The sequence below is a fragment of the Cebus imitator genome, unplaced genomic scaffold (assembly GCF_001604975.1).
Source record: "Cebus imitator isolate Cc_AM_T3 unplaced genomic scaffold, Cebus_imitator-1.0 Scaffold770, whole genome shotgun sequence".
Lineage (NCBI taxonomy): Eukaryota > Metazoa > Chordata > Mammalia > Primates > Cebidae > Cebus > Cebus imitator.
In genome coordinates, this window is record NW_016108085.1 from 129,310 (window position 1) to 153,542 (window position 24,233).

General features: G+C 39.7%; 1 protein-coding gene across 5 annotated transcripts in view; it reads right to left on the reverse strand.

Moving 5' to 3' along the window:
- Positions 1 to 24,233, reverse strand: part of MRPS5 (mitochondrial ribosomal protein S5) — a 27,739-nt gene continuing 3,506 nt past the window's right edge. For 4 of the 5 annotated variants that reach the window (XM_017519706.2, XM_037735282.1, XM_037735281.1 and 1 more), the window contains 11 exons: positions 22,964 to 23,044; positions 18,476 to 18,613; positions 15,480 to 15,605; positions 13,749 to 13,982; positions 12,008 to 12,042; positions 10,194 to 10,284; positions 8,272 to 8,318; positions 7,433 to 7,490; positions 7,078 to 7,140; positions 3,538 to 3,674; positions 1 to 1,362 (listed from right to left, as the gene is read on the reverse strand). In XM_017519706.2, the coding sequence (XP_017375195.1) occupies positions 1,138 to 1,362; positions 3,538 to 3,674; positions 7,078 to 7,140; positions 7,433 to 7,490; positions 8,272 to 8,318; positions 10,194 to 10,284; positions 12,008 to 12,042; positions 13,749 to 13,982; positions 15,480 to 15,605; positions 18,476 to 18,613; positions 22,964 to 23,044 (1,235 nt within the window). In that variant the 3' untranslated portion in view covers positions 1 to 1,137. The remainder of the gene's footprint in view (positions 1,363 to 3,537; positions 3,675 to 7,077; positions 7,141 to 7,432; positions 7,491 to 8,271; positions 8,319 to 10,193; positions 10,285 to 12,007; positions 12,043 to 13,748; positions 13,983 to 15,479; positions 15,606 to 18,475; positions 18,614 to 22,963; positions 23,045 to 24,233) is intronic. The other variant, XM_017519705.1, reaches the window with a different exon arrangement.

Consider the following 24,233-nt stretch of genomic DNA (forward strand, 5'->3'; position numbering starts at 1 on the left):
AAAAGAAATCAAATGGAAATTTTAATTAAAATATATGATGATAGCCACAGTTAAAGTACTGCATGGATGGTTCACGAGCAGAATGGAAAGGAAAGAGAAAATAACCAGTTATCCTGAAGATAAAACAACAGAAATTACCTAAACTGAGCAACGGAGAAAAAACAGACCAGAAAAAAAATAATAAAACAGAGTCTCCGGGACTCACTAGATGATAATAAAAGATTTAACATTTAGAAAAAAATAAACAGAGCTTCAGGGACTCACAGGACAATAATTAAAGGTTTAACATTTGTGTCATAACTGTCCCAGAAAGAGGATGCAAGTGGGGCAGAAAAACTATCCAAAGAAATAAAATATATACATACATATACATATATATATACACGCACACACATATATATGTTTATATATATAGTTATATATATATGTTTCCCAGAATGGGTAAAAACTTTTGTAAAGCATGTATCTCATAGGGGGCTTATATCTAGAAACTATAAGGAACTCAATAATAACAAAAAATAACTTTTTAAATGGGCGAAGGCTCTGAATAGACATTTCTCCAAAAAGCGCATACAAATGGCCAATAAGCACATGAAAAAATGTTCAACATCATCAGCCATCAGGGAAACACAAGTCAAAATTATAATGGTGTACAATTAATACACCATTTAAAATTCCCAACAGTAGCCTACAGGCTTCCATTTCCACTGTGGAAAACAGTTTGGCAGTTCAAGGTAGTCAAGTTACTTAACTGCTCTGTAAAATGAAGTTAACCACATTAACTTTGGACTAATGAGTTAATATATGTATTAGCTATAATTATTATAGCAATCATTATTGTGCATATTACTGATTGGGTCAGATTATTAGCCCTGTCTCCCTAACTCATTTACTTTTGCTACTTTGGATGAATATTTAAAATAGTCTTGAACTGAGATATACATGTAAAGATCCTATCACACTGGCATGTACCATGTGCTCAATAAACGAAAGCTATAATTATTTATTTCTCAACAGTTTGAAGATTAAACTTTCCTCAAAACAAACAAAAAACAAGGCAACACCCCAAGCTGTGAGGGGCTGAGTCTCTCCTAGGTGCAGGGCAGCACAGGCACTGGCTGCACAAGGCCAGAAAGGTTACGTGGCACCTCTCTTTAAATTAGACCACACAGAGCCTTTCATTCCCTGCGCAGTCTTCACGTCTTGCCAGTCCAGTTTGATGTCTGGAACTTCATCTTCTGGCTCCGGATCCTTACTCAATGCCCCCCGGGGGGAGGCAACCACAATGGGCAGAGGACCACATTCTTCCCGGATTTCCACAACATGGAGGCCCTTCTTATCAGCCAGCTGTTGATGGGTTTCCTAGGCCAGACCAAATTGACAACAGGTTAGGTCTGAAGTACATTTGCAACGTAAAGAGCAGGAACTTCCACAGGGAGAAGGACGCCAGCAGTACAGCCTAGGGGAATTCAAAGGCCATTTCAGTGGATTTGGGTTAATGTGTTTTGTGGCTAAACTCTGGTAACCTGTCATGTGTGGTGCCATTTCAGCCTCATCTGCCCACCCCAAACTGGGACAAAGGAAGGCCCTTGGCCACTGGTCCCTTGCCTTCTAAACCCTCCTGATTATGCACCATGCTATTCCAAACACTGAACTTGAATCTCACCAATCCCCTAGATCTAACTATCAATTTACAGTAAATATACAGGAGAGGACATTAAGGACCCCACAGGTGTTTTAGTCAGCAACAAACCAGGAAGCACTACGAAACAAACAAGCTGGATTCCTCAGCAAAAAAATCATAAGGGGCAGGGGGAAGACGAGGGGAACCTATTGAAAAGACATAGCAAAAACATACAATACATTGACCTGTTCTACAGCCTGTTTCAAACACTTTGTGTAAAAAGCATTTTTTTAATCTAACAAGTGGAATTTGTTCATTTGTTTGGACAAATGTTCATTAGTCCAAATGTTCATTTGTATGAACGCTGTTCAAATGTTCATTTGTATGAACACTGATAGGATATTTAACGATACAAGTTACTGTTAAATTTTTAGGTATGATAATAGTATTATAGGGTATTTTTAAATGCTTACCTTTTAGAAAATATATACTAAAATATTTAGGAGTAAAATAAAATGTCTGAGATTTGGCTGAAAATAACTGGGGGTGGTACTGAGAAGCAACTGGTCATGAGCTAGGTGACAGGGCCATAGGGATTCACTGTAGAGGGAGGCCACAGAGATCTGGAAGCAGGCAGATTAGTTCAGTAGACATTATTCACGGTACGACGACATACCTGATATGTCAATCCCATGATCCCAGGCCTTATGGCTGCCTTGCACTATTCTAATTCTATGTATGTTTGAAATTAGAAAAGAGATGAGCTGTTTCATAAACAAAATAAAATAATTTATATTGGTGTATCTTTCAATCAAAGGCATATCACCTAAATTGGTAACATCTTTTTCTTTTTGTGTAGCATATTTAATAATGCAACCTTTTATAGCTGATGGCATTTTAGGAGAGATGATATATGGTAATCATATCAGAAAGTTTAAAAGACTAACAGAAAACAAAAATATCACATAAAAGAACAAGTCTACTGGATCATAAATAAAACCTATCTAAAACCAACATCTTAATTAAACCTCTAATGTTTCAATTTAGAAGTGCTGTGAAAGATGTTTTAGGCAGTACCAACACACACAAAAAGCTGTTCAAAAACATCTTTTATCCAAAGCCTTCTTTTTCTTCTAATTTTCCTAGAGACGTGGAAAATTACTCCCTGGATCACTTTAACTAAAACTCACCACTGTACTCTTGAAGTGTCAGGAAGGCTGCCAAAGTCCTTACCTAACAGAGTTCAGCAAATGAAACCTACTGAACCTAATCTGCTCATCCATCTATGCTAAGGTCTACCCATTCTTTCAAGAGACAGGCCAGCCCTACTGGGCAAGCAGGACGGGTACCCAAGAATGGGGGACCAAGTGCAGTCACAACCCTCTCCTCCATGGTGGGTGACTGGAAGCTGGGCCCAGGATTCCCACCTATGAGGAATAGTAACCTGACAAGTTCATAGCTCCTTACCAACCCAGGCATCAGTCCAAACTACCTACACAGGTAACAGGAAGCTGACTGTGCTTGCCCTGAATGCAGAGGTGCCCTGAGTGCTTCACCCTAGCCCCGGCTGAAAGGACTAAATTAGGAAATGGACGTTCTCTTTTTATTTTACTTTCCCATACTTTCAGAGCTTTAGAACAACATGTGTTATTTTCATAGTAACACGTAGATTATAATTCCTGGCTTGAAATAACACTACTTAGAAAAACCATGAAGTACTTTTTAAAAGGTAATTTTCATGAACTTTTCAGTGAATTTAACTAAACTGATGCAGCCACAGACAGCAAAGAATGCCCAATTCCTAAGGTGCCCACAGGAAAGCATCTTCAGGAGGCCCCAGGGCACGGTAGTCCCAACACACACAACTGAAATACAAACTAAAACTTCTGTTTCAGACCCCGGGAGAAGGTTACCTGTCTGGAGAGCCCACGGAAGAGGCCCCGGGTGAGGTTGAGCATATTGAGGGACCCAGAGACCTTGGCATACATGTCTTTGATGCCAATGAGCCGGCAGATGGTAATGATGGCCCTGTGGCAGCGGAGGCCATAACCTAGAAATAGAGAAACCAGGTGAAACACAGCCCACTCGCCTGAAGTGGGCAGAGTCACCCTGCTGACTTTCACATGGCTTCAGGCTCAGGGCTTCGGGAAACTGGTTCATATTCTGGTATCACCACTTCCTAGTGAGTTGACCTTTGACAACTTACTTAACTTCTAAGATGACACTTACTTAAACAGGATACTACAAGGATTAAAAAGATGACATCTATAAATATCTTGAACACAGAGGGCAAAAAAACAGGACTGTTATTAAGATTAACAAAGATGCATGAAAATTCCTGGCACCCCAGACCCACGTTAACTAAGGACGGAGGGACACATCTCTTCTCACCCTCCTTGACTGTTCTGTTGCCCTGAGCAGAGGGTCCACTTCCTCCTCCTGGAGAAGCTCTTCTTTTCTTATGGTAACATATCCTTTCCCAGATTTCCTCCTAGCTACTGGCAAGTCGTTCCCTCCTTGCTGGCCTCCAAATCTTAGGGGGTCTCCCCTCCAGCCACTTGCCCTAGCCCTTTCCACCTGTAATCCCTTCTCCAGAGAGCTTTAAAAACACAAGCCAAACATGTTGCTCCCCATGTAATGACACCCCCCGCACTCACTGTTCTCGAGATTAAAATAAAGAACACCATGGCCTATACAGAGCCCTCTATGCCTGAGTCCTGCCCACCTCTGACCTCATCTAGAGACACACCACCTCCTGCTAGCATTACTGCCTTGAGGACTGCACTTGAGATTCCCTCTGCCTGAAATGTCCTCCCAGCTTCGCCCCCTTGGCTCCTTCTCACCTTCAAGGTCCCACTCAAATTGCTTCTCCTCAGACAGGCCTTCTATGACCATGCTACTCAAGATGGCATCCTTCCTTACACCTTCCTCCCTCCTACTCTAATACAGTACCCTAATTAGGGCACTCAACGAAACCTGTTTATCCAATGTTTCCCCTCAGTGGAAGATGGCTTCCATAGGGCCAGGATATTATTTGTTTACGACAGTGTCCCCAGAGCCTAGAGCAGTACCTGGCAAACGCAGGTGGAGTGAGTGAATGTGAAGGGGCCCAAGTGTGGCCTCTAACATTATTATTTGCCAAGCATGAAACTAAGCACACACCTCTTCTGCTCCAAGGTAGAAGATCTACTCTGGAAGTTGAACATTACTGTCTTTCTCGTTTGACTTTTTATGGTCAAGAACTATTCCTTCTACTTGAAAGGGCCAATGAACTGTGGCCTCCATAATTATGCTAAAGCATGCAAGAACTTAAGAGGATAGCTAAAGACAGGACACAATGGAGTCCTTTGTTCTTCCAATGTGGAGTTACTTACACGCAGAACATGTGCCCATGTGTGAATATAATGCACCCACGTCTGGATGAGCACAGGTGCACACACACACCTAGAGAGAGGTACATATGGAAGGGGGTATCATGCAGATTCCGGAAGGAGCTGAGAAGCAGCCTCTACCCTGCCACTGCTCTCTGGATTGACCCAGACAAGAAGGCTCCTCCATACAATACCTACTTAGGAGTGCTGCTGGTGAGCATCGAGGTGTGTAATACACAGTACCTGGACCAGCACAGATACAGCACAAATGCTGGCCACTGTGTCACACATACACAAACACCCACATGACAGTGGTTGTAGTCTTATGGTAATGATTTGACTACCTTCCAGGCAGAGACTATGTCAAAAAAAACACTTGTTTGATAAAACTTAACGTGTATATTTATGTGGCAAAGTTTTGCAGAGCTGTGTGTGGAACTGAATACTGTCCTATTGCCAACGTAGAAGTGTTCCATGGTTAAATAAGTTTGGAAACACACACTTTCCATTTCCCTTGGGAGATTCATAACCCATGGCAGTGCATTAAAGACTGCAACATTTACAAAGATGCACAAACAATTTTGGTGCCTTTCCTTAATCCTGTTCTGACATTTGGCATCCTTTCTGAAGTAACACCTATTCTACCTCCCACAGAACTAGCAACACATAGGAACATCATTTAGGAAATGCCTATTTGTACATGTATGTACAAAATGACTATAAATGTATACATATTTAGGAAATGTCTAAAAGTACTATAGGCTGTTTTAGCTTCAAAATCAGAATATTTAACCCCAATAAACAGGTAATGGTTTAGCTAATACAATACAGCTTTGATTAAAAGACAGGAAAGATTTTAAAAGGTAGCTTCTTCAATTAAATTAAAATTGAAGCAGTCATTCAAAAATCATCCAGATATAAAAATGTATCTAAACAACAGTGCCCAACATAAATATAATGCAAGCCACAAGCAGATGCATATACATAATTTTAAACATTCTCATAGATGCATTTTCTAAAGTTTTTTAAAAGTTTATTTAGTAATGTGTTTTATTAACCCAATATGTCCAAACATTATCATTTAAAAATGTTATCAATACAATAACATTTTTGAAATATTTCATATTCTTTTTTTGTACTAGGTCTTTGAATTCTGGTGTGTATTTGACAATTAGAGCACATCTCAATAGCCCCATGTGAAGTGCTCACTAGCCAGGCCGGCTAGTGGCTACTGTGTGGGACAGCACAGATCTAAACCTTGAAGTCCACTCAACACCTTTTCTAATGACAAAATATATGGTTTTTATCCAGCATTTAAATGGTTAATTATGGTTTTAAAGCAGAAGGCAAGTTCTGGTGCATTAACACAACTGATTCTGTATTTGAGGGCTATTTATTTCCAAGCCATAGCTCTAGCAAGGTTGTATTAGAAGCTCTGATAAGAAATTTTAAATATAATGTTTTACCTCTTCTGACTGAAACTTTTTGAGATTTATATACCAAAAGTTACATAAAATCATTCTTTATTGTAGAACTACAGGTGAAATGCAAATCAGAATGTTCAAGAATCCTACACTCAGAGACCACTAGGCATGCCTGCCCTAGCACATGACCCTGAATTCTGCCTGCCTGCCTTCTTGTCCACAAAACAGGAAAGTCTATCTCTGCATCATCCCTGGTGCCTAGCATAGCACCCAGCTCACAGAAGACATCCAATCAGAACTTGATGAGCAGTAAACACCTGGACCTGAATAAGTTAGAACAGAAATGTCTAAAAGCATCAATGAATTCCCTGTGAGGAACTAATATTCCCACTCCTCCAAACCCTACTCCACTCAGTTGCTATTTCCCATTTCCAATGAGCTCTCCCCACCATCAAGTATTCCTGGAACAAGCCTATGCTCACGGGAGCTGGTGTGCCTTGACTATTCTTTATTTCTCTGAGCCTCATCATTCTTAAATCTAATAGGAGTTCTTAATCAAGATGAATTCAACTAAAGAGGAGCAAAAATAGAGGAGAGGACAGAACTGTTATAATTTCTCTGCTTTATCATCAACAAACGGTAAGAGTTTTAAGGTTACCTTTGGGTTGTTTCTTCATCTTGATATGTGTCCTTCTATATCTTAATGAAATATCATGGAATACTGGAAGGTAAAAACATAAACACAGAAGGTTTAGGTGTGTGACTTTAATGTCTTTGCAAATATTGCAAAGCAATGTATAGCAGCCTCAACCGCCAGTGCATATTCACCAAGGATAAATGATAAGCTCTAATTTCATTCACTTTACTAACCTTCTTAGGAGATTGTTTTCATAATTCATGTATTTGTAAGAATATAATAAGAGAGAACACAAAGATATCTATAGAGATATATTGCCACACATACTTTAACAAATGTAATCCTGCAAATTAAAAAAAAATAGATTAACACTCACTTGTATGGTCTTCATATCGTTCTATATAATGCAAATAGTGAACTGCTCTGTTCTTTGCCTGAAAGAAGGAAAATGTTTTTCTTAAATCTGTTGAAATTTACATCTTTTCAAGGACTCCAAAAATACTTTTAATAAAATGTCCCATTATTAAAAATTCATTTATTAAAAAAGGTTAGTATATACCTCTAAAATATAAGGACTTATTTTTTAAAACACTTAACCACAGTATCACTATCACGCCTAAAAAAAAGGAACAATAATTCCTGGCCAAACGTGGTGGTTTACGTCTGTAATCCCAGCACCTTGGGAGGCTGAGGTAGGTAGATCACTTGAGGTCAGGAGTTCGAGACCAGCCTGACCAACATTGAAAAACCCCATCTCTACCAAAAATACAAAAATTAGCCAGGCATGGTGGGGGGGCACCTGTAATCCCAGCTACTTGGGAGGTGGAGACAGGAGAATTACTTGAACCCAGGGGACAGAGGTTGCGGTGAGTCAAGATCATGCCATTGCACTCCAGCCTGGGAAACAAGAGTGAGATACTATTTCAAAAAAAAAAAAAAAATTAACAAGAATTCCTTAGTATCTTCAAACACTCTATCAGTGTTGAAACTTCCACAGCTGTCTCCTAACTTGGCTAGGCAATTATAAATCTGATTAAATATGGTGTGAAGGAATGTAAGTACTTCTGAAACTGATTTTTATGCGCTAATTAACTCTTGACAGCAAGCCTCCTGGAAAGGTTCTGGCACAAATTATCTTTTTGTGGTTCCCACTGTGTCTAGCATATAGCTTACTTATCTTTTACTGAGTGTCAACCAAGAAAAGAATGTACATACTTTCCTGAAAGCATCCAACCGGTCAGCAGCTTTCCCAAGAGCAAAACCTTAAAAAAAAAAAAAAAAGGAAAACTAAGAAAAGAGACAAAAATTTGGCCCATATGGCTTTCGCCACATTTCAAGTTTCACCTCCTACAATATTTTCTGGCACTTTGTTTTTCCACCACCCACAAAAGACTTGCTATACAAAACCAATAACCAGCTGGGTGTGGTGATTCACACTCATAATCTCAGCACTTTAGGAGACTAAGGTGGGAGGATCACTTGGGTCCAGGAGTTTGAGACCAGCCTGAGCAACATAGCACGACTCTGTCTCTACTAAAAATAAAATTTAAAAAATTTGCCTGGCATGGTGGTGCCTGTCTGTGGTCCCAACTACTTGCGAGGCTGAGGTGGGAAGATTACTTGAGTTTGGGAGTTTGAGGGTACAGAGCTATGACTGTACTCCAGCAAGCAGCCTGGGCAATAGAGCAAGACCCTGTATCAAAACCAAAAAAAAACAAACAAAACAAAAAAAAAAACACTAACAAAACACGAAGCTACAGAGATCTGTTTTGAATTATTCTGGAAATAATAAATTTAGACGTATTTATAAAAGCCAAGGTTAGATGTGGCCTTTTAAAAATAGCTAGATAAAATACACTCAACTTTTAAAAAACTAAGTATGTTCTAAATTAATTAGGTAAATCACTTTGAACAGTTAGAGATAGATTAAAAGGGGCCAGGCATGGTGATTCATGCCTGTAATCCCAGCACTTTTGGAGGTCAAGATGAACAGATTTCTTGAGCTCAGGAGTTCAAGACGAGTCTGGGCAACATAGTGACACCCTGTCTCTACAAAAAATACAAAAATTAGCCAGGCATAGTGGTAGGTGTCTGTTATCCTTGCTGCTCAAGAGGCTGAGGTCGGGGCATCACTTAAGCTCAGGAGGTTGAGGCTGCAGTGAGCTGTGATGATGCGACTGCACTCCATCTGGGGTGACAGAGCAAGACCCTGTCTCAGGAAGGAAAAAAGCAAAACAAAACAGAACGGGTGGGAAAAAACATCCATTGCTATAAAGTAAAACCATGATTTCACTGGAATGTCAAATGGAATTCAGATTTTAATTAACCAGGAATCCAAATCAATGACTCTTTAGTTTACAAACTCTTAACTATGATATATCGTTTACCAGCAGTTACAGAGATGCTGCCATTATTTGCTGCCACTTGTATCTTGTTTTGAACAACACATTTTGTTTTTACATTATACAGGGAAAAATAACATAAGACAATACTGCTCTATACGATACATGGGACCTCTGAGACCTGGGACAAAAGAGGCTGTGAATGCCAATTCCCAGTTTAAACAAAACAAATAAAACCATGGAAGTTCTAGAGGAAAATATGGGGAAACTTATTAATATTTATAATCTTCAAACGATGCTTTCGAAGCAAGACAGAAACCCACTCATGATAAAAGACGGATACACTTGCCACAGAAAGGCTTAATTCTGTGTGGGGGAAAAAATTAAAACCTAAGTCAAAATATCTGACTGACAAAGGGCTAATGTCCTTAACTTACAAACAGCTTATACCAATCAGTAAGGAAAATAATAACCACCCAATAAAAATGGTCAAAGCACATAAATGTACAGATCTCAAAAAAAAAAAAAAAATGATGGCTAATAAACATGTAAAATGGTGTTCAAGCTCTCATACTTTAAAAAATACAAATAAAAACTGAAAAAGGTATTTTCATCTTTTCTCTCTAAGGGATGTCAGGGGCTTAACACAAGCTTTATGAACCCAAACCACTAAAAGGTTTAATCAGTGGAAAACGTCTGGCCAGCAGCATGATACTGTGGGCTTCACAGCATGGGCCCGTACCACACCTGTCCCTGCACACCACCGCCACTGAGGTGCCAACACTCCCCACTTACCTGCAGCTCCTCTTCCGTTCCCCACAGCCACCAGGACACGGATTGATTTCTTTCTTCCCTCTTTCGCTGTCATACTGAAAACATTTCTTACCTAAAAGGCAAAATGTCTCAGAAATATAGCACATTAAGAAAATCTGAAGGAGGCAACTGGAGGGATCTGCCTTTCTTGCAGGCATACATGGTGAACGGGCACACACAGAGAACATCCTCCAACTCCCGAGCACAAGAAGCAGACTTTCTCCAAACAAAACCTCCTCCTGGACTGTTTCAGGAAGAAAACAGAAACAAGACTTTCTCTTCATTTCACAGGGTTAGGAGAGGGTTCAACTGAGAAAACCTTTAAAGGAATTTGACATTATACATCTCGATATATCCTGTCTTAATGAATGTACCACAAGAAAGAAAAAAGTTGCGATCAAACTTTGATATAGTTTATCACTGATTGTAAGATGTATCCCCATGTCAGAGATGTTAAAATGTGAGGAAAACAATTCTTAGAAATTATGACATGCAGTATACAGACATAACCAGCACAGGACTGGCTCTCTATGCTAAGGATTAAGGTATTTGATTGTTTTGAGACAAGAGTTTCACTCTTGTTGCCCAGGCTGGAGTGCAATGGCATGATCTCAGCTCACTGCAATCTCTGCCTGCCAAGTTCAAGCAATTCTCCTGCCTCAGCCTCCCAAGTAGCTGGGGTTGTTTACAAGCATGTGCCACCACACCTGGCTAATTTTGTGTTTTTAGTAGAGACCGAGTTTCTCCATGTTGGCCAGGCTGGTCTTGAACTCCTGACCTCGTGATCTACCCACCTTAGCCTCCCATAGTGCTGGGATTACAGGTGTGAGCCACCGTGCCCGGCAGGATTAGCATATTTGGAAATATTTGGAAATACTTGCTTATTCTGAAATACAGGAAAATGTATATTTTTTCTGTGTATTTAAAAGGCCAAGAACTATGAACTGTTAACTAAACTGCTTACACAGCAGCTGGCTCTCTAGTACATAGCTGTCTCTTTCCCACAAAATGGGGTTAAAAGGAAAGGGAGCTTGAATCCACCCCCATGGATCTTATAGAAAATCACCCACATATATACGAATTCTTCAAAGAGATTAACTTTCAAAAGCTCTAAGTGGGAATACCAAAGACATAATATTGGTAAACATTTTAAATCCTACAATGCAATTGGTATGGAGGAAACAATACAGATATTAGGTGAGGCTCAATCACAAACTCAATAAATGATTATTCCACATGATATTAAACACTGAGCATTCAGTGCCAGCTCAAAGGGAAATTGACTATTTTAGAGAACGCTCTGGAAAGTGACTATAGTTTACTTGATACAGGCTTTAGTTTCAAAGGCCTGTGAGCAACCCAGTGACCATTTCCCCATCAAAAACCAGACATGCACCACAACTTTAAGCTTTCTACCCTGCCCCAGGGCTCCACCCAACCCCAGCTTCCTGCACTGAGTGCTAGATACAGCTGGTCTATAATTCAAAAATAGACTCCAATGCTACTTTAGTCTTAGGAAAGAGGAAATTTAAACCTCATCTACAAATCCTGTAGTTAACAATACCACCTTATCGTAAGACCTCAATCTGGTAGCACCCCCACAAAGAGTGCAGTAGTCAGAAGAGCCAGTATCAAGTAAATGAAATTAAAGTTGCATAATTTCCTTCCCCAGATCAGCTGTGTGTAAGAAATAGTCATGCCAAAGCATTCCCTCACAGTTCCTCTTGTTCTGTCCCTGCCCCACCCACCCCAACCTCTCCAAAGGCTTAACCAGGTATTTAATTCTACAAGCCTACCTCAAGTATTCTGGTATCAAAATCCTCGTATGTTTCTGCAGGAAGAAAAGAAACAGGCGTACAGATGAAATGTGTGCACACTAACACGAAAGCATTTTCAGCATGGGCACCATCATAGATCTTTGGTCCTACTCTCAAGGTCATGCCCCAGTCACAACTCATCACTAGAGACTGCTCCACCAGTTAAGTTCATAACCTCAGACAGTGATCTCCCCACCTGCACCCTCCTCCCCATCCATCTCTATCTCATCAGCTTCTGGCCCCTCCAGACCCTGGATCCCTGCTTTCCCTTTGCTTCCCTCTGTCTTCGCAGCCTCCCCCACTCAGCCAAGACACCATAGTCCATCATTTCCACCAGATCTTGTGAATGCCCTCAAATCCTTTACCCTTTGCTCTCTCCACACTAGCCAGACCTGCAGCTCTTGGCCACTCCTGACCTACTGGATGCCGCTAGAGAGAAGTCAAAGTATTCATATACAGGGGCCACTAAAAATTCATGGACTCCAATTCCATCAAGTCTTCCCTGCTGCCAGCTGGCCTTTTTGTCCTTTCAGTTAGGTCTCTCTCCACTTACCATTGCAGCCATTTCAAAGACTCTCTACGTTCTTTTTTTTTTTTTTTTTTTTTTTTTTTTTTTTTTTTTTTTTTTTTAACATTTTTGTCCCAGACAATTTCAATCAAACAAAAACAGAACAGCAGAACCAACAAAAGCTTACGTATGCATTAGTCAGCTCAACACACATCAACCCACAGCCAATCTTCTTTCCTCTAAACTCTGTTCAACCCTCACTCCACTGGCTAATTTCAAAGCCAGTTTCAGATACCCTACCTTTTCATAAATAACCTGGAGGCCATAATCATCAATGTCCCCACCTCACTCTCCGCAGATGATTCCACCTCTTCCTTACACACCAACTGCGGTCACATCACGCAACACCCTCCCCTATCTTTCCACTACAACCCCATAGGCTCACCTGATTCTCTGCCCTGCCCTTCCTTCTGTGAACAAGTGAAGCCATTTCTCTAGACTCTGGATCTGGGCTGTTGTGAGGGACTTGGTTCATTGACTTTGTCCTCTTCCTTCCATACCTTCCTCCTCCTGACTGAAGCATTTTGCTCAGTTCTAAGCATGTTCCCTGGAATTTCTCCATTTCAACCTCTCCCCTCCTCTTGACACCAAAGTTCTTAAGAAAGCAGTCAAACTCTCAGCTATTTCCTCTTCTCTCATTCATCGACAAGAACAGGCTTCTTGGATGATTTTTACTGGTTTACATAGTCAAAGAGGGAGCGGGAAACTTTGTTTTCAAATTTGGCCTAAGTATTTTCAATATTTGCTTCATGTGTTCTTTTATAGGATTAATGACAACTATCTGCTTTGCTGACTTCTAGTATGGAAATAGCATTCCCAGGCCATGCTGCTCCACAGGTACCCCTGTGGCCAACAGTTTTTGGGAAACACTGTAACCTGCAGGCAGCTCCTGCAGGTCTACAGTGCACAACCCCACATTTAAGGATCTGAGAAGGTACACAATAAACACCAGGAACCCAGTGCTTTCTATCCTGTTAGAATACTTCTGGATTCCACAAAATACATTTGGGATATTAATATATGTTATTTCAAAGATGCTGAAATCTTTTTTGGAAAAAGGCAATATAAAGACAAGTAATAATACCATTTCAAGGAAATTTTAAACAAGTACTCTCTCTGTCACAAAGGCAAACAAAACCAGGAGTCTGCTACCTCCATTAGGACCAGGGTCAGGGGGTCCAAGACTGATGCCTCCCCATGACCTTCCACTCCATCCTCGCTCCCGTTTAACCTTCATCTTCCTCCTTCGGTCCCACTCTTCCCTCTGCTGGATCATGTCTGCCTCCACCTTCTTCTGTTCTTCCTTGCTTCTTTGGGAAATGGTCTGCACTGCTCCATTTTTCATAAGAGGAACATTCAGACCAGGCCACAGAAAACCACAATGCCCTGAAGGTTTAAAAATATTATAAATAATAATTTTTTAAGTACCCATTTTCCAAGTGTTAAAAAGTCAAGCAATCCACGTACAGATAATGATGACACTGTTCACTGGAGCTTAAGCTAACATATTATCTTGGTAGATCACTTGGCACAATCAAAATTTTAAATGTACTTCATGGTATTACCTAAAGAAACACTCACATACAGGTACAAAGCATATGGATGATTAAACAAGGACGTCCACTGAAATATTATTTGTAAAAGCAAGAAATGCAAGTAGTCCAAATGTCCAGCAATCGTGGACTGGTTAAATGAACCACAGCATCTCCAACATATGAAACATTCTGCATTAAATCAAAAGAACAAGGTAGCTCTCCAGGTTCTGATGTGGATTGGTTTCCAAGACCTATTATTGAATAAAAAAAGTAAACTGTCAGACAACAAGTACCATGTGACATAATCTAAATTATTTTTTTAAAGAAGATATCTATTTCTTTTTAGGTATTTATCCATAATACCTTTAGTAATACCTTTTTAGGTATTTATGTATTAAAAAACTGAAGGAAAGACACCAATATGAGGCCAGTGGTTTCCCTGAGGGAGAGAGGACTGAAGAAGGTAGAAGAAGCATCCAGAGGGACTTTAGGTTTCTCTACAATCTTTACATTTTTTACTGAGAAAGTATACATACATGATTCTTATAATTTTAAAAAATAAGTGTTAAAAAAAATAAGATATAAGGTAAGAAATAAAGAAAAACATCCGAGTAGACATGTGATGCTGGAAGTGTGGTACCAGGTGTTTTCTTTATTCCTGAAAGGCCATTACTATCAAAGATGGTTTGTCAGCAAGCACAGTACAAGACGGGCTGACTGAAGTACACTACACTATTTTTACTCTTCCAAAATCATGAGTATAAACAATCATGTGTTCTAGGTGTCAACAAATTAAGGCCTACAGGCCAACTAAGCCCACCACTTGTTTTTGTAAAAGAAGTTTTACTGGAACATAGTGATGCCTATTTCACTGTGCTGTCTGTGGCTGTTTGTTGAAAAATTGGATGCTATACAGATATAAAGCATTTAAAAGTATTAAAAACCTAAAACATTTCTACAACAGCAGAGTTGAGCAGCTGCAAAACAGACTATGTAACTCACAAGGCCAAAAACATTTACTGTCTTCCCTTTCCAGGCAATATTTGCCAACTCTCCATTTATTCTCTCTTTTACCACTAATCATAACCTCTTTGAGGGCACACACTGTTATAGGATATGACACACAGGGATATTTAATGCTTGCTGAATGAATAAATCCATTTCTATGGGATTTTCCTCCCCCAGAATCCTGGAAATGAGTAGTAAGTCATCTGGTTGAATTCTAAAACCACAGATTCTAGTGCCCTTCATGAGAAATGTTTTGATGCTTCTTGTTTGTAAAATATCTTTAAAATCTGGGGTAAAAAACTTTAAAAAGCACTTTAGTTGTTTTTATAAATAAGTTTACCTTCACCAATGATCTGACCCCTGTTCAAATCCTTTCTTTTCTTCTTTTTAGTTCTTTTGCCTCTTCCTTTTCTTGTTCCAGCACCAGTCTCTGCTAAAGCACCTTTCCACAGCTCACCTGCAGTCACTGTAATGAAACAGGGTTTTTGTTTTTGTTTTTGTTTTAATTCTGTAGTTTTCAAGCAATGGTCTATGCTCTCCTATTGAATAATAAGGGAAGTAGAGATCAGCTTATAGTTTTACCCATATATCACTGAGGTAATGAAAGCAAAATTAAATCATTCTTTGCACATATCAGATGGTTACATTTGGAAAGCCCAAGAAGAGACAATTCTATTACTTTCCTCCACAAAACTCTCACTATTTGATTTTTCCCTCTAACTGCTTAAAAGCCAGCATTTAAATCTCAGTTACTTACCAATAAGTTTTTTTCCCTGATATTTTATCAACCATGATGTAGGCCTCCTCCCTGTCCTCTTGTCTCTATTATAAGCAGTAAAATAACTAATAACTATCCTTCCTCAATATAAGTTTCCTAGTCCAAACATGAATCAACATTTCAATCTGAACCCATAAATCTGGACCACAATCTATAGTTATAAAATCAACTGTTGACCAGGCACATTCCTATAATCCCAGAACTGTGGGAGGCTAAGGCAGGAGGGTCACCTGAGCCCAGAGTGTGAGTCCAGACTGGACAACATAGTGAGACACTATCTCTACTAAAAATTCAAATATTAGCCAGGTATGGTGGCATGTGCCCATGGTCCCAGCTACTTGAGAGGCTGAGGTGGGAGGGTTGCTTGACCCCAGGAGTTTGAGATTACTATAATTATGCCACTGTACTCCAGCCTTGGAGACAGAGTCTCAAAAAAAAAAAAAAAAGAAAAAGACAGCAAGTCATTAGTCAACCTTTGAATACCATTATGCTATTAAAAATGTTTTTAATCCTTTTTCAAATTATAAAAGTTATTTTTTTTTAATCTGGAAAATACAGAATGTAATAATCATAATCCCATTACCACTGTTAGATAAGAATGTACATTCTGCCTTTTTCTTTATACATGTATGCATAGTATATATTGGTTTGTGACTCTTTTCCCATATTCTTAAATATTATTTATGATCATAATGTTCTGTAATGGCTGTAAGGTGAATTAAGTTCTTTTAATAGAGATTTTACTATTTTTACAACAGGTCTAAGATTCTAAATAACCTAAAAGGCTAGTTAGAATACATCTACTCTCATTTCAATCCTGTCATTTTCCGGAAGGGCGAAGCTACGTTAACATATACACCTATTAACTATCATAGTTATAAAAGATAAAGTTCATGTTTTATATATACACACATCTAAATAAATCCACTGTAGTATCTAATTTTATACACCAAGTTACTTCTCTCTTAAATCATGCTAAGTAATAGAGCTTGCTAATTTGAATCAAAGGGGTTTAAACAGTGGATCCTCTACAGAAAAGGATAGGTTTGCAAGTACAAGGTTCAGTATTCGTAGGAAATCTTAACGAGTTTTGAAAAAGTGTGTCTTATTTCCTGGAGATTCAGAAAATCAAAGACTATTTCCTACTGAAACAGCAAAAACTAGCCACATGCTAGTTTCAACTGAGTTGGCCTCACTGGAGTGAATCTTACTATTACTTGGAGCCATAAACCCACAAAAGTACTGAGTCTTGTAACTGAGGAGGAACACCGGTGAATGAAGAGGGTCCGAGGCAGGGGTAGAACAACCATGAAGGATGAGGTCTCAGAGGGTAAGGCCACCTCTAGAACAAGGCTTTTTAGAACAGAAAAAGGCTATTGAAAAATAAAAATTCCCAAGGCTTGTAAATCTGATACACCCACTATAAGTCAACTCTTAGAAAAAACTGGGGCTACGGATACCAAGGGGAGAGACTAACAGCCCCAACTCTACCCATCTCTCTTTTCTCTGTACTGAAATCTGCAAGTTCAGCTAAGCCTATGTTGCTTAATCCCCCACCAAGACTTTTCTGTGTTGTTGCTTCACAAATGACCTAGTTATCAGGAGATTTCCAAATTAAATCGAGCTGTATCTATACAATGAAATATTCTATGGTCGTAAGACTGCACTGCAGAAGTCCATTGAAAAATGTATTACTACATGAAAAAAAACAGCAAACTCAGTATTTCAGGGTAGTAGGAATACAGATGACTATCTCCTTTTTTTTTTCTGCATTTACCAAATATTCTAAACTAATAATGAACGGCCTTTGTATTACTAATTTCTTTTAACCTGCCTAATGCTGAGTTGTGAATTCAATCTCCATTTATTTACTTATTTAGGAGATGGAGTTTCCCTCTTGTTGCTCAGGCTGGAATGCAATGGCATGGTCACCTTAGCCTACCGAGCATCTGGGACTACAGGCACGTGCCAACATGCCCAGCTAATTTTTGTATTTTTAGTAGAGACAGGGTTTCACTAAATTGGTCAGGCCGGTCTTGAACTCCTGAGCTCATGATCCACCGGCCTCCCAAAGTGCTGGGATTACAGGCATGAGCCACTGCGCCTGGCCTTCAATCTCCGTTTATTACCTGACAAGCTAGTCCCAGTTTAGATTAGATTCTTTCAAATGCTATCACAAATAAGAGTAGTGTTAATGAATAAATCTCCTTAAAACTAACTTTTCCCAATTAGATGTCCTATCTCCTCAACTAAGGCACAAATGAAAACATGAATATATTCTTGGTGTGAATCTAAGTCAGCAAGGGATATTGGCCATGATTCAATATTTTTCAGGCCTCCAGTGCCCCAAACGAGGGGACTAAAGCAAACTAGAACTCCCCAAAATACAAGTGGTAGCATGTAAGATAATTCTAGGAGGTACATCAAGGAACATTTTCATTTTAACAGTACATTCTAATCATTAAAATCTTAATTCATGTAAAAAAGATGAAAAATTCAGATACAAGAAATCCTTTTCCTGTTTCAAGAAACAGGAAGTTTTTGGCCACTCTACATACATTTAGTGAAGAAACTATATGGTCTATACTGCTGGCCCATCAGGTGACTGGAAGAAGAAACACGGCATTGTGTCTGCAGCGCACGGCTCAAGCTGGCGTAAGGATGGGTGTCTCTGGTTCCCAGTGATGACAAAGGGCCTGTAGGCAGATGGATTAAACTTTGAGTTAGATGCTTCACGGCTGTGGAAAAACACTGCTAGCATCAAATTATCATTACTAACAAAAATAAGTCACTAAAATCCTGAACTTCTAAGAATCAGATTTTTAGGACAGTCTTCCTTTTAAAAATAAAACAAAACAAAACTTTTGACCAATAACAACCTAAATGCCCATCCTAACTGGGAAAGTTATAGTTCATCCACACAATGGGCACAATGTGTAAAGAAAGATTTGTCCATACCAGGGTTTCTGCACTGCACTCCATAACCTAGGTGGGCAGTCTACCCAGGGCGATTGGCGCCCTCTGCTGTATGCAGCCAGCAACATACTGCGGTGGAAAGACCTGCAACTGGCCTGGTCAGAAGAGCAAGGTGCAGGAGAGCATGTACACTATCCTACCCTTCATGTCAAAAAACAAGGAGCGGCCATTAATGCACTTCATAGACTAACCCAGAATTATGCAGGAACCTGGAAACAACAGTTGCCTCTGGGGAAGAAATATGATACATTTAAAACTGGATATGAGGGACTTGCTTTTTTTGTATTTTTTGGAATTGTTATCACGAAATGCACATATTACTTAAAAAGTTTTTAAACATCTATGTCTTAGTGGCAGCATCTATTCAATTCATGGAGGGTAAAGTCCTGTGAAGGAAGAGGGGAGGGTGAGAATTGGTGGATGTGAAGAAATGGGAACAATGCTAACACATAAGAGTGCACACGCCCTTAAGCTTTGCATTTTAATAGAGACACTAGTGACTACAAGAGAAGTGATAAAGGAAATTAGAACAGCCCTAGAGAAAAGAAAACAAAGTTATTTAAGGGCATGGGCTTGAAAAACAGAAAACCAAAAACAGTGACAACAGCTATTTTCAAGTCTACATGAAGTGATGAAGAAGATGGTAACAGCTGTTTTACGGCCACAGAGGGCCACACACAAGCAATGATCTTACACGGCAATAACAAGTAGTATTAAATGGTTACAGTAAGCTATCGAAATATCTCCATTGCATATAGACACCGAAAAATAAAGGAACAATCTCCTTTTAATTAAATTAGATGATCTTTGAATGATTTTAGATGATCTTTAAAATCATTTAAATATCAAAATTTAATTAAAAGGAGGTTATTCCTATCTTAATTAATTTAAATGATCTAACTAAACTAGATCATTTAATCCAACTCCTTCATTTCACAAAATAAACTTAGGTCTATGAGGTTAGGGAGTTGCTGAAAGTCACAAGACTAGTTAGTAGGTGGGATTTAAACATTAATTCCAATTTCAGATGACTTACTAAACTGCACAGAGGTAGACAGATGACATCCTGAAGTCCCTCTCGACCTATTAGCTCACTTAATGAATTAGTAAATAAAAAGCAGATGGGAAACACTGGCTTTTCATTTTTAAACTCAGGACTTCATCATTCCAAATCTCATCTCATGAAGCATACACTTTAGTTTTAGGTTTCCTTGTATGCTCTTTTTCTTTTCTTTTCTTTTCTTTTTTTGGCGATGGAGTTCTGCTCTCGTCACTCAGGCTGGAGTACAATGGCCATGATCTCGGCTCACTACAACCTCCACCTCCCAGGTTCAAGTGATTCTTCTGCCTCAGCCTCCTGAGTAGCTGGGATTACAGGCACCACCACCATACCCAGCTAATTTTCATATTTTTAGTAGACACAGAGTTTCACCATGTTGGCCAAGCTGGTCTTGAACTCCTGACCTTATGTGATCTGCCTGCCTCGGCCTCCCAAAGTGCTGGGATTACAGGCGTAAGCCACCACACCTGGCCAACTCTTTTTCAACAAAATATCTTACTTAATATTAGGTTACTTACATTAACATTAAAGAAGATATTTAATCTTGTACTATTTAGTACTGCAATCTCGGATATACTTCAAAAAGTGTAAAATTGTTACTAACAAATTTAGAATTCTTTAACCTTTTTTGAAAGCCTGAAATATTTCTCCTATCTAATAATGTACCTAAAAACGTCCAATTGTCAAAAGCAGAAAGAAATTGACTTTAGAGTTGAGAAACAGTCACTTATAATACAGTTACAACCGACTTTGCTTAAAATGTGTTATAATTTTTAAAACAGGGGATGTCATCAGCTTATGCTAAATCACTCAGTTATAGATTATCCATCAATGATCAATTATCAGTTTTGCTCTCGTTCTCTGAATTATTATTAATTTCAGTCCATGAACTCCCCATCTCCGGAAACAGTTGCCCTGGAGTCCAAAATGCACCAAGCCCAAAAAGCACCCTCGTGTGGGTCAAGTCAAAGACCCACAGAGTCCTTTGGGAGGCCAAGGTGGGTAGATCACTTGAGGTCAGGAGTTCGAGACCATCCTGGCCAACATAGTGAAACCCTGTCCCTACCAAAAATACAAAAATTACCTGGGCGTGGTGGTACATGCCTGTAATCCCAGCACTTCAGGAGGCCAAGGCGGGCGGATCACTTGAGGTCAGGAGTTCTAACCATCCTAGCCAACATGGTAAATCCTGTCTCTACTGAAAATACAAAAATTAGCCAGGCACGGTGGCACACGCCTGTAGTCCAAGCTACTCAGGAGGCTGAAGCAGAAGAATCACTTGAACCCCAGAAACAGAGGTTGCAGTGAGCCGAGATCATGCCATTGCACTCCAGCCTGGGTAACAGAGCAAGACTCTCAAAAACAAACACCACACAGAGTCTAATCTCGAGGGTTTTTTGTTTCAGCATTTACAGTTTTCACCATGATGAACTTCTTCCTCCTAATTTAAATCTTATCTATTACATCAAACCAGCTGATCAATGATGTGTTTGAGAGATTTTAGAAAACTATTGCTATTTGTCTGACCCATCTACTGCAGCACTTACAAAAATATAGTAATAGGTACTAAGGAAACTGTTACAGGAAAAAGAATGTAATAATAGAATTCTACCTAATTCAGCTATAAGTATATACAAACTTAATAATAAAAACACTGATCAGAGATCAATCAAAAGTGTGCTTATAACCATGTTGGAGAAAGCAGGGAAAATGAAGAGTTAAATTCTCAATTAACATAACAATGTTGACAAAGAATATCTACAACATAATTTATAAATATAACCAGAGAAAACTGAAATAATTAAAAAGTGTCACTGGCAATGAGAAGGAGTAGGAAAGAGATTGGTTTTAAAATATAATCCTTTTAGTACCTTTTTGGAAGTTCAACATTTTAAGAAATAATACAACAGTTCAAAGTAGAAATTACTATCCCTATTTTATGGATGAGGAAACCAGGGCTCCCAGGGTCACATTTGCACCTGGCTGCAAAGGATAGGAAGTGGTGGAGCAGAGAACTCTGCTTTCACTCCAACAGTCAGCCTCTTCCCCACCGAGGGCCTTGCCAGGGTCTGTCCCCATGGCCATAAACGCGCTGCTCTACTTTCCTCACAGAAGCCCTCTCTAGGCCCACATTAGCTCAGGCTGGGGACCCTGCCTGGCTCACAGTAATAGAGGAAGCATCTTGTGAGTGAGTGAGTGAGTGAATGAATCAATCAACCAACAAGTGAACAGACAAAGCGAAGAGCCCAGGTCTGCTAAGCTCCTCTCCAGGACCTCTCAACCGAGGTATAAAGGCATCTCACAGGTGAAGTTAACAAGAGGAAAGGGAACAAGAGTAAAAGCCAAGCCTAGCAATTGAGAGTTCCCAGAACTCAAGGGGACAACAAGATTTCAATTCTGTCCTAACTATAGTCCATGTAAAAAAAGCAGGATTTAACAGATCGCAAGTACAATGGGCTCAGCATGGGTTGGCTTCCTTCCTTCCTAGAGAGTGAATGAAGAGAGGGCCCTGTCCTATGGCAGTGAAAGGCAGTGAAGGCCTGGTGCTACAGTATGAGAAAGCATCACAGTCTCCAGACAGCTCAGGTCCCAATCCTGCCAGGTACTGGCTGTGTGTTCCTAACAAGTCACTTAGCCTCTCAGAGACTCACTTCATTGTCTATAAAATAGGAATCATAACTACCTCATAAAAACTGGTGTGAGGATTAATCAAGATAATAGCTCTAAGTCTAATACACAGAAACAACCCAGTAATTATTATTTAGTTATTATTTTTTAAAGTGTGGAATCATAACAATTGCAATCGTTAAGAAATCTGAAAATATTCTTCAGATCCTATGTATTTCTATCATAAAGAATGTGATTATTGCAGTAAGGCTAACCAGGCTAAAAAATGAAAAAAGAAGAGAGAAGAGAAAAAAGCAGGTGATTATTTACATTTTTTAAAACTATAGAAAATACTCCAACATTACATTTTATGAGAAAAGGTAGTAGCATTAATGAATCTCACCGTTGCTGAGAGCAGTCTTCCATGCCAAAACGGAAGCTGTTGGTAAGGTGCTTAGGGAAAGCTGTCTCCCCAATAAATGACCTGCAAATTTAAAAAAAAAAAAAAAAAAAAGAAGATACATTTCTACATGAAAAGGAACATTTTAAACAGTAACACCCACAAAATATATCTATAGAATAAAGAATCAAGACAAGGGAAGAAGTAATTTCTGGGCTCCAGGACAGCTTGTCAAGTAGCTGACATCATACCTCATCTTCTCCCTTCAACCTCACAGCCAACTAGTTACCAAGCCCTTCAGTTTCCTCAAAAGTCAATCCACCTGCCAGCTGTACCTTTTCCTGTGGCCTCAATGACTCTTATTTGCTCAGGTTTCATCATCACTCAGCCACAGAGTAACAACAGTTTCCTAGTAGGTTTCCTGCTTTCAATTTCTCCCCCTCTGCTTCATGGCTTTTCTAAAACAGGTCTGTCACTTCACAGCTCTGACAGATTATTCTCTGGTTCCCTACTACCTTCAGAACAAAGTCAAAACTCAGCATAGCCTACAGGCCTGCCACATGGCCCTAAACTTCCACACCAGCCTGCTGCCCCACCTCTTTCTCCTCCATCCTCCCTCTGGCCATGCCAAACTTATAGTCAGTTGTGAACCCACTGTGCTCTTGCATACTTCTGTGTCTCTGCAAGGTTCTCTGTCTGAAGTATCACGTCTTAGTGAAGGCTCCCTGATTCTGCAGTGTTCCCGCTTTCCTCTGGAACCCCCACAGCATCAGGCTGACTGTACTGTGTGCCCCCTCACACACTGTGGTACTCCAGAACAGGCTCCAACAAAGCATTTATGGCAAATGATTTTTGACAAAAGTGTCAAGACCATTCAATGAGGAAAGAATCATGTTTTCAAGAAGTGGTGCTGGGACAACTGTATATCAACATATAAAAGAATGAAGTTGGCACCCTGTCTCACATCATATATAAAAATTAATTCAGGCCGGGCGCAGTGGCTCAGGCCGGTAATCCCAGCACTTTGGGAGGCTGAGGCGGATGGATCATGAGGTCAAGATATCAAGACTATTCTGTCCAACATGGTGAAACCCCATCTCTACTAAAAACACAAAAAATTAGCAGGGTGTGGTGGTGCACGCCTGCAGTCCCAACTACTCGGGAGGCTGAGACAGGAGGATTGCTTGACCCTGGGAGGCAGAGGTTGCAGTGAGCTGAGACTACACCACTGCACTCCAGCCTGGCAACAAAGCGAGACTCCGTCTCAAAAAAA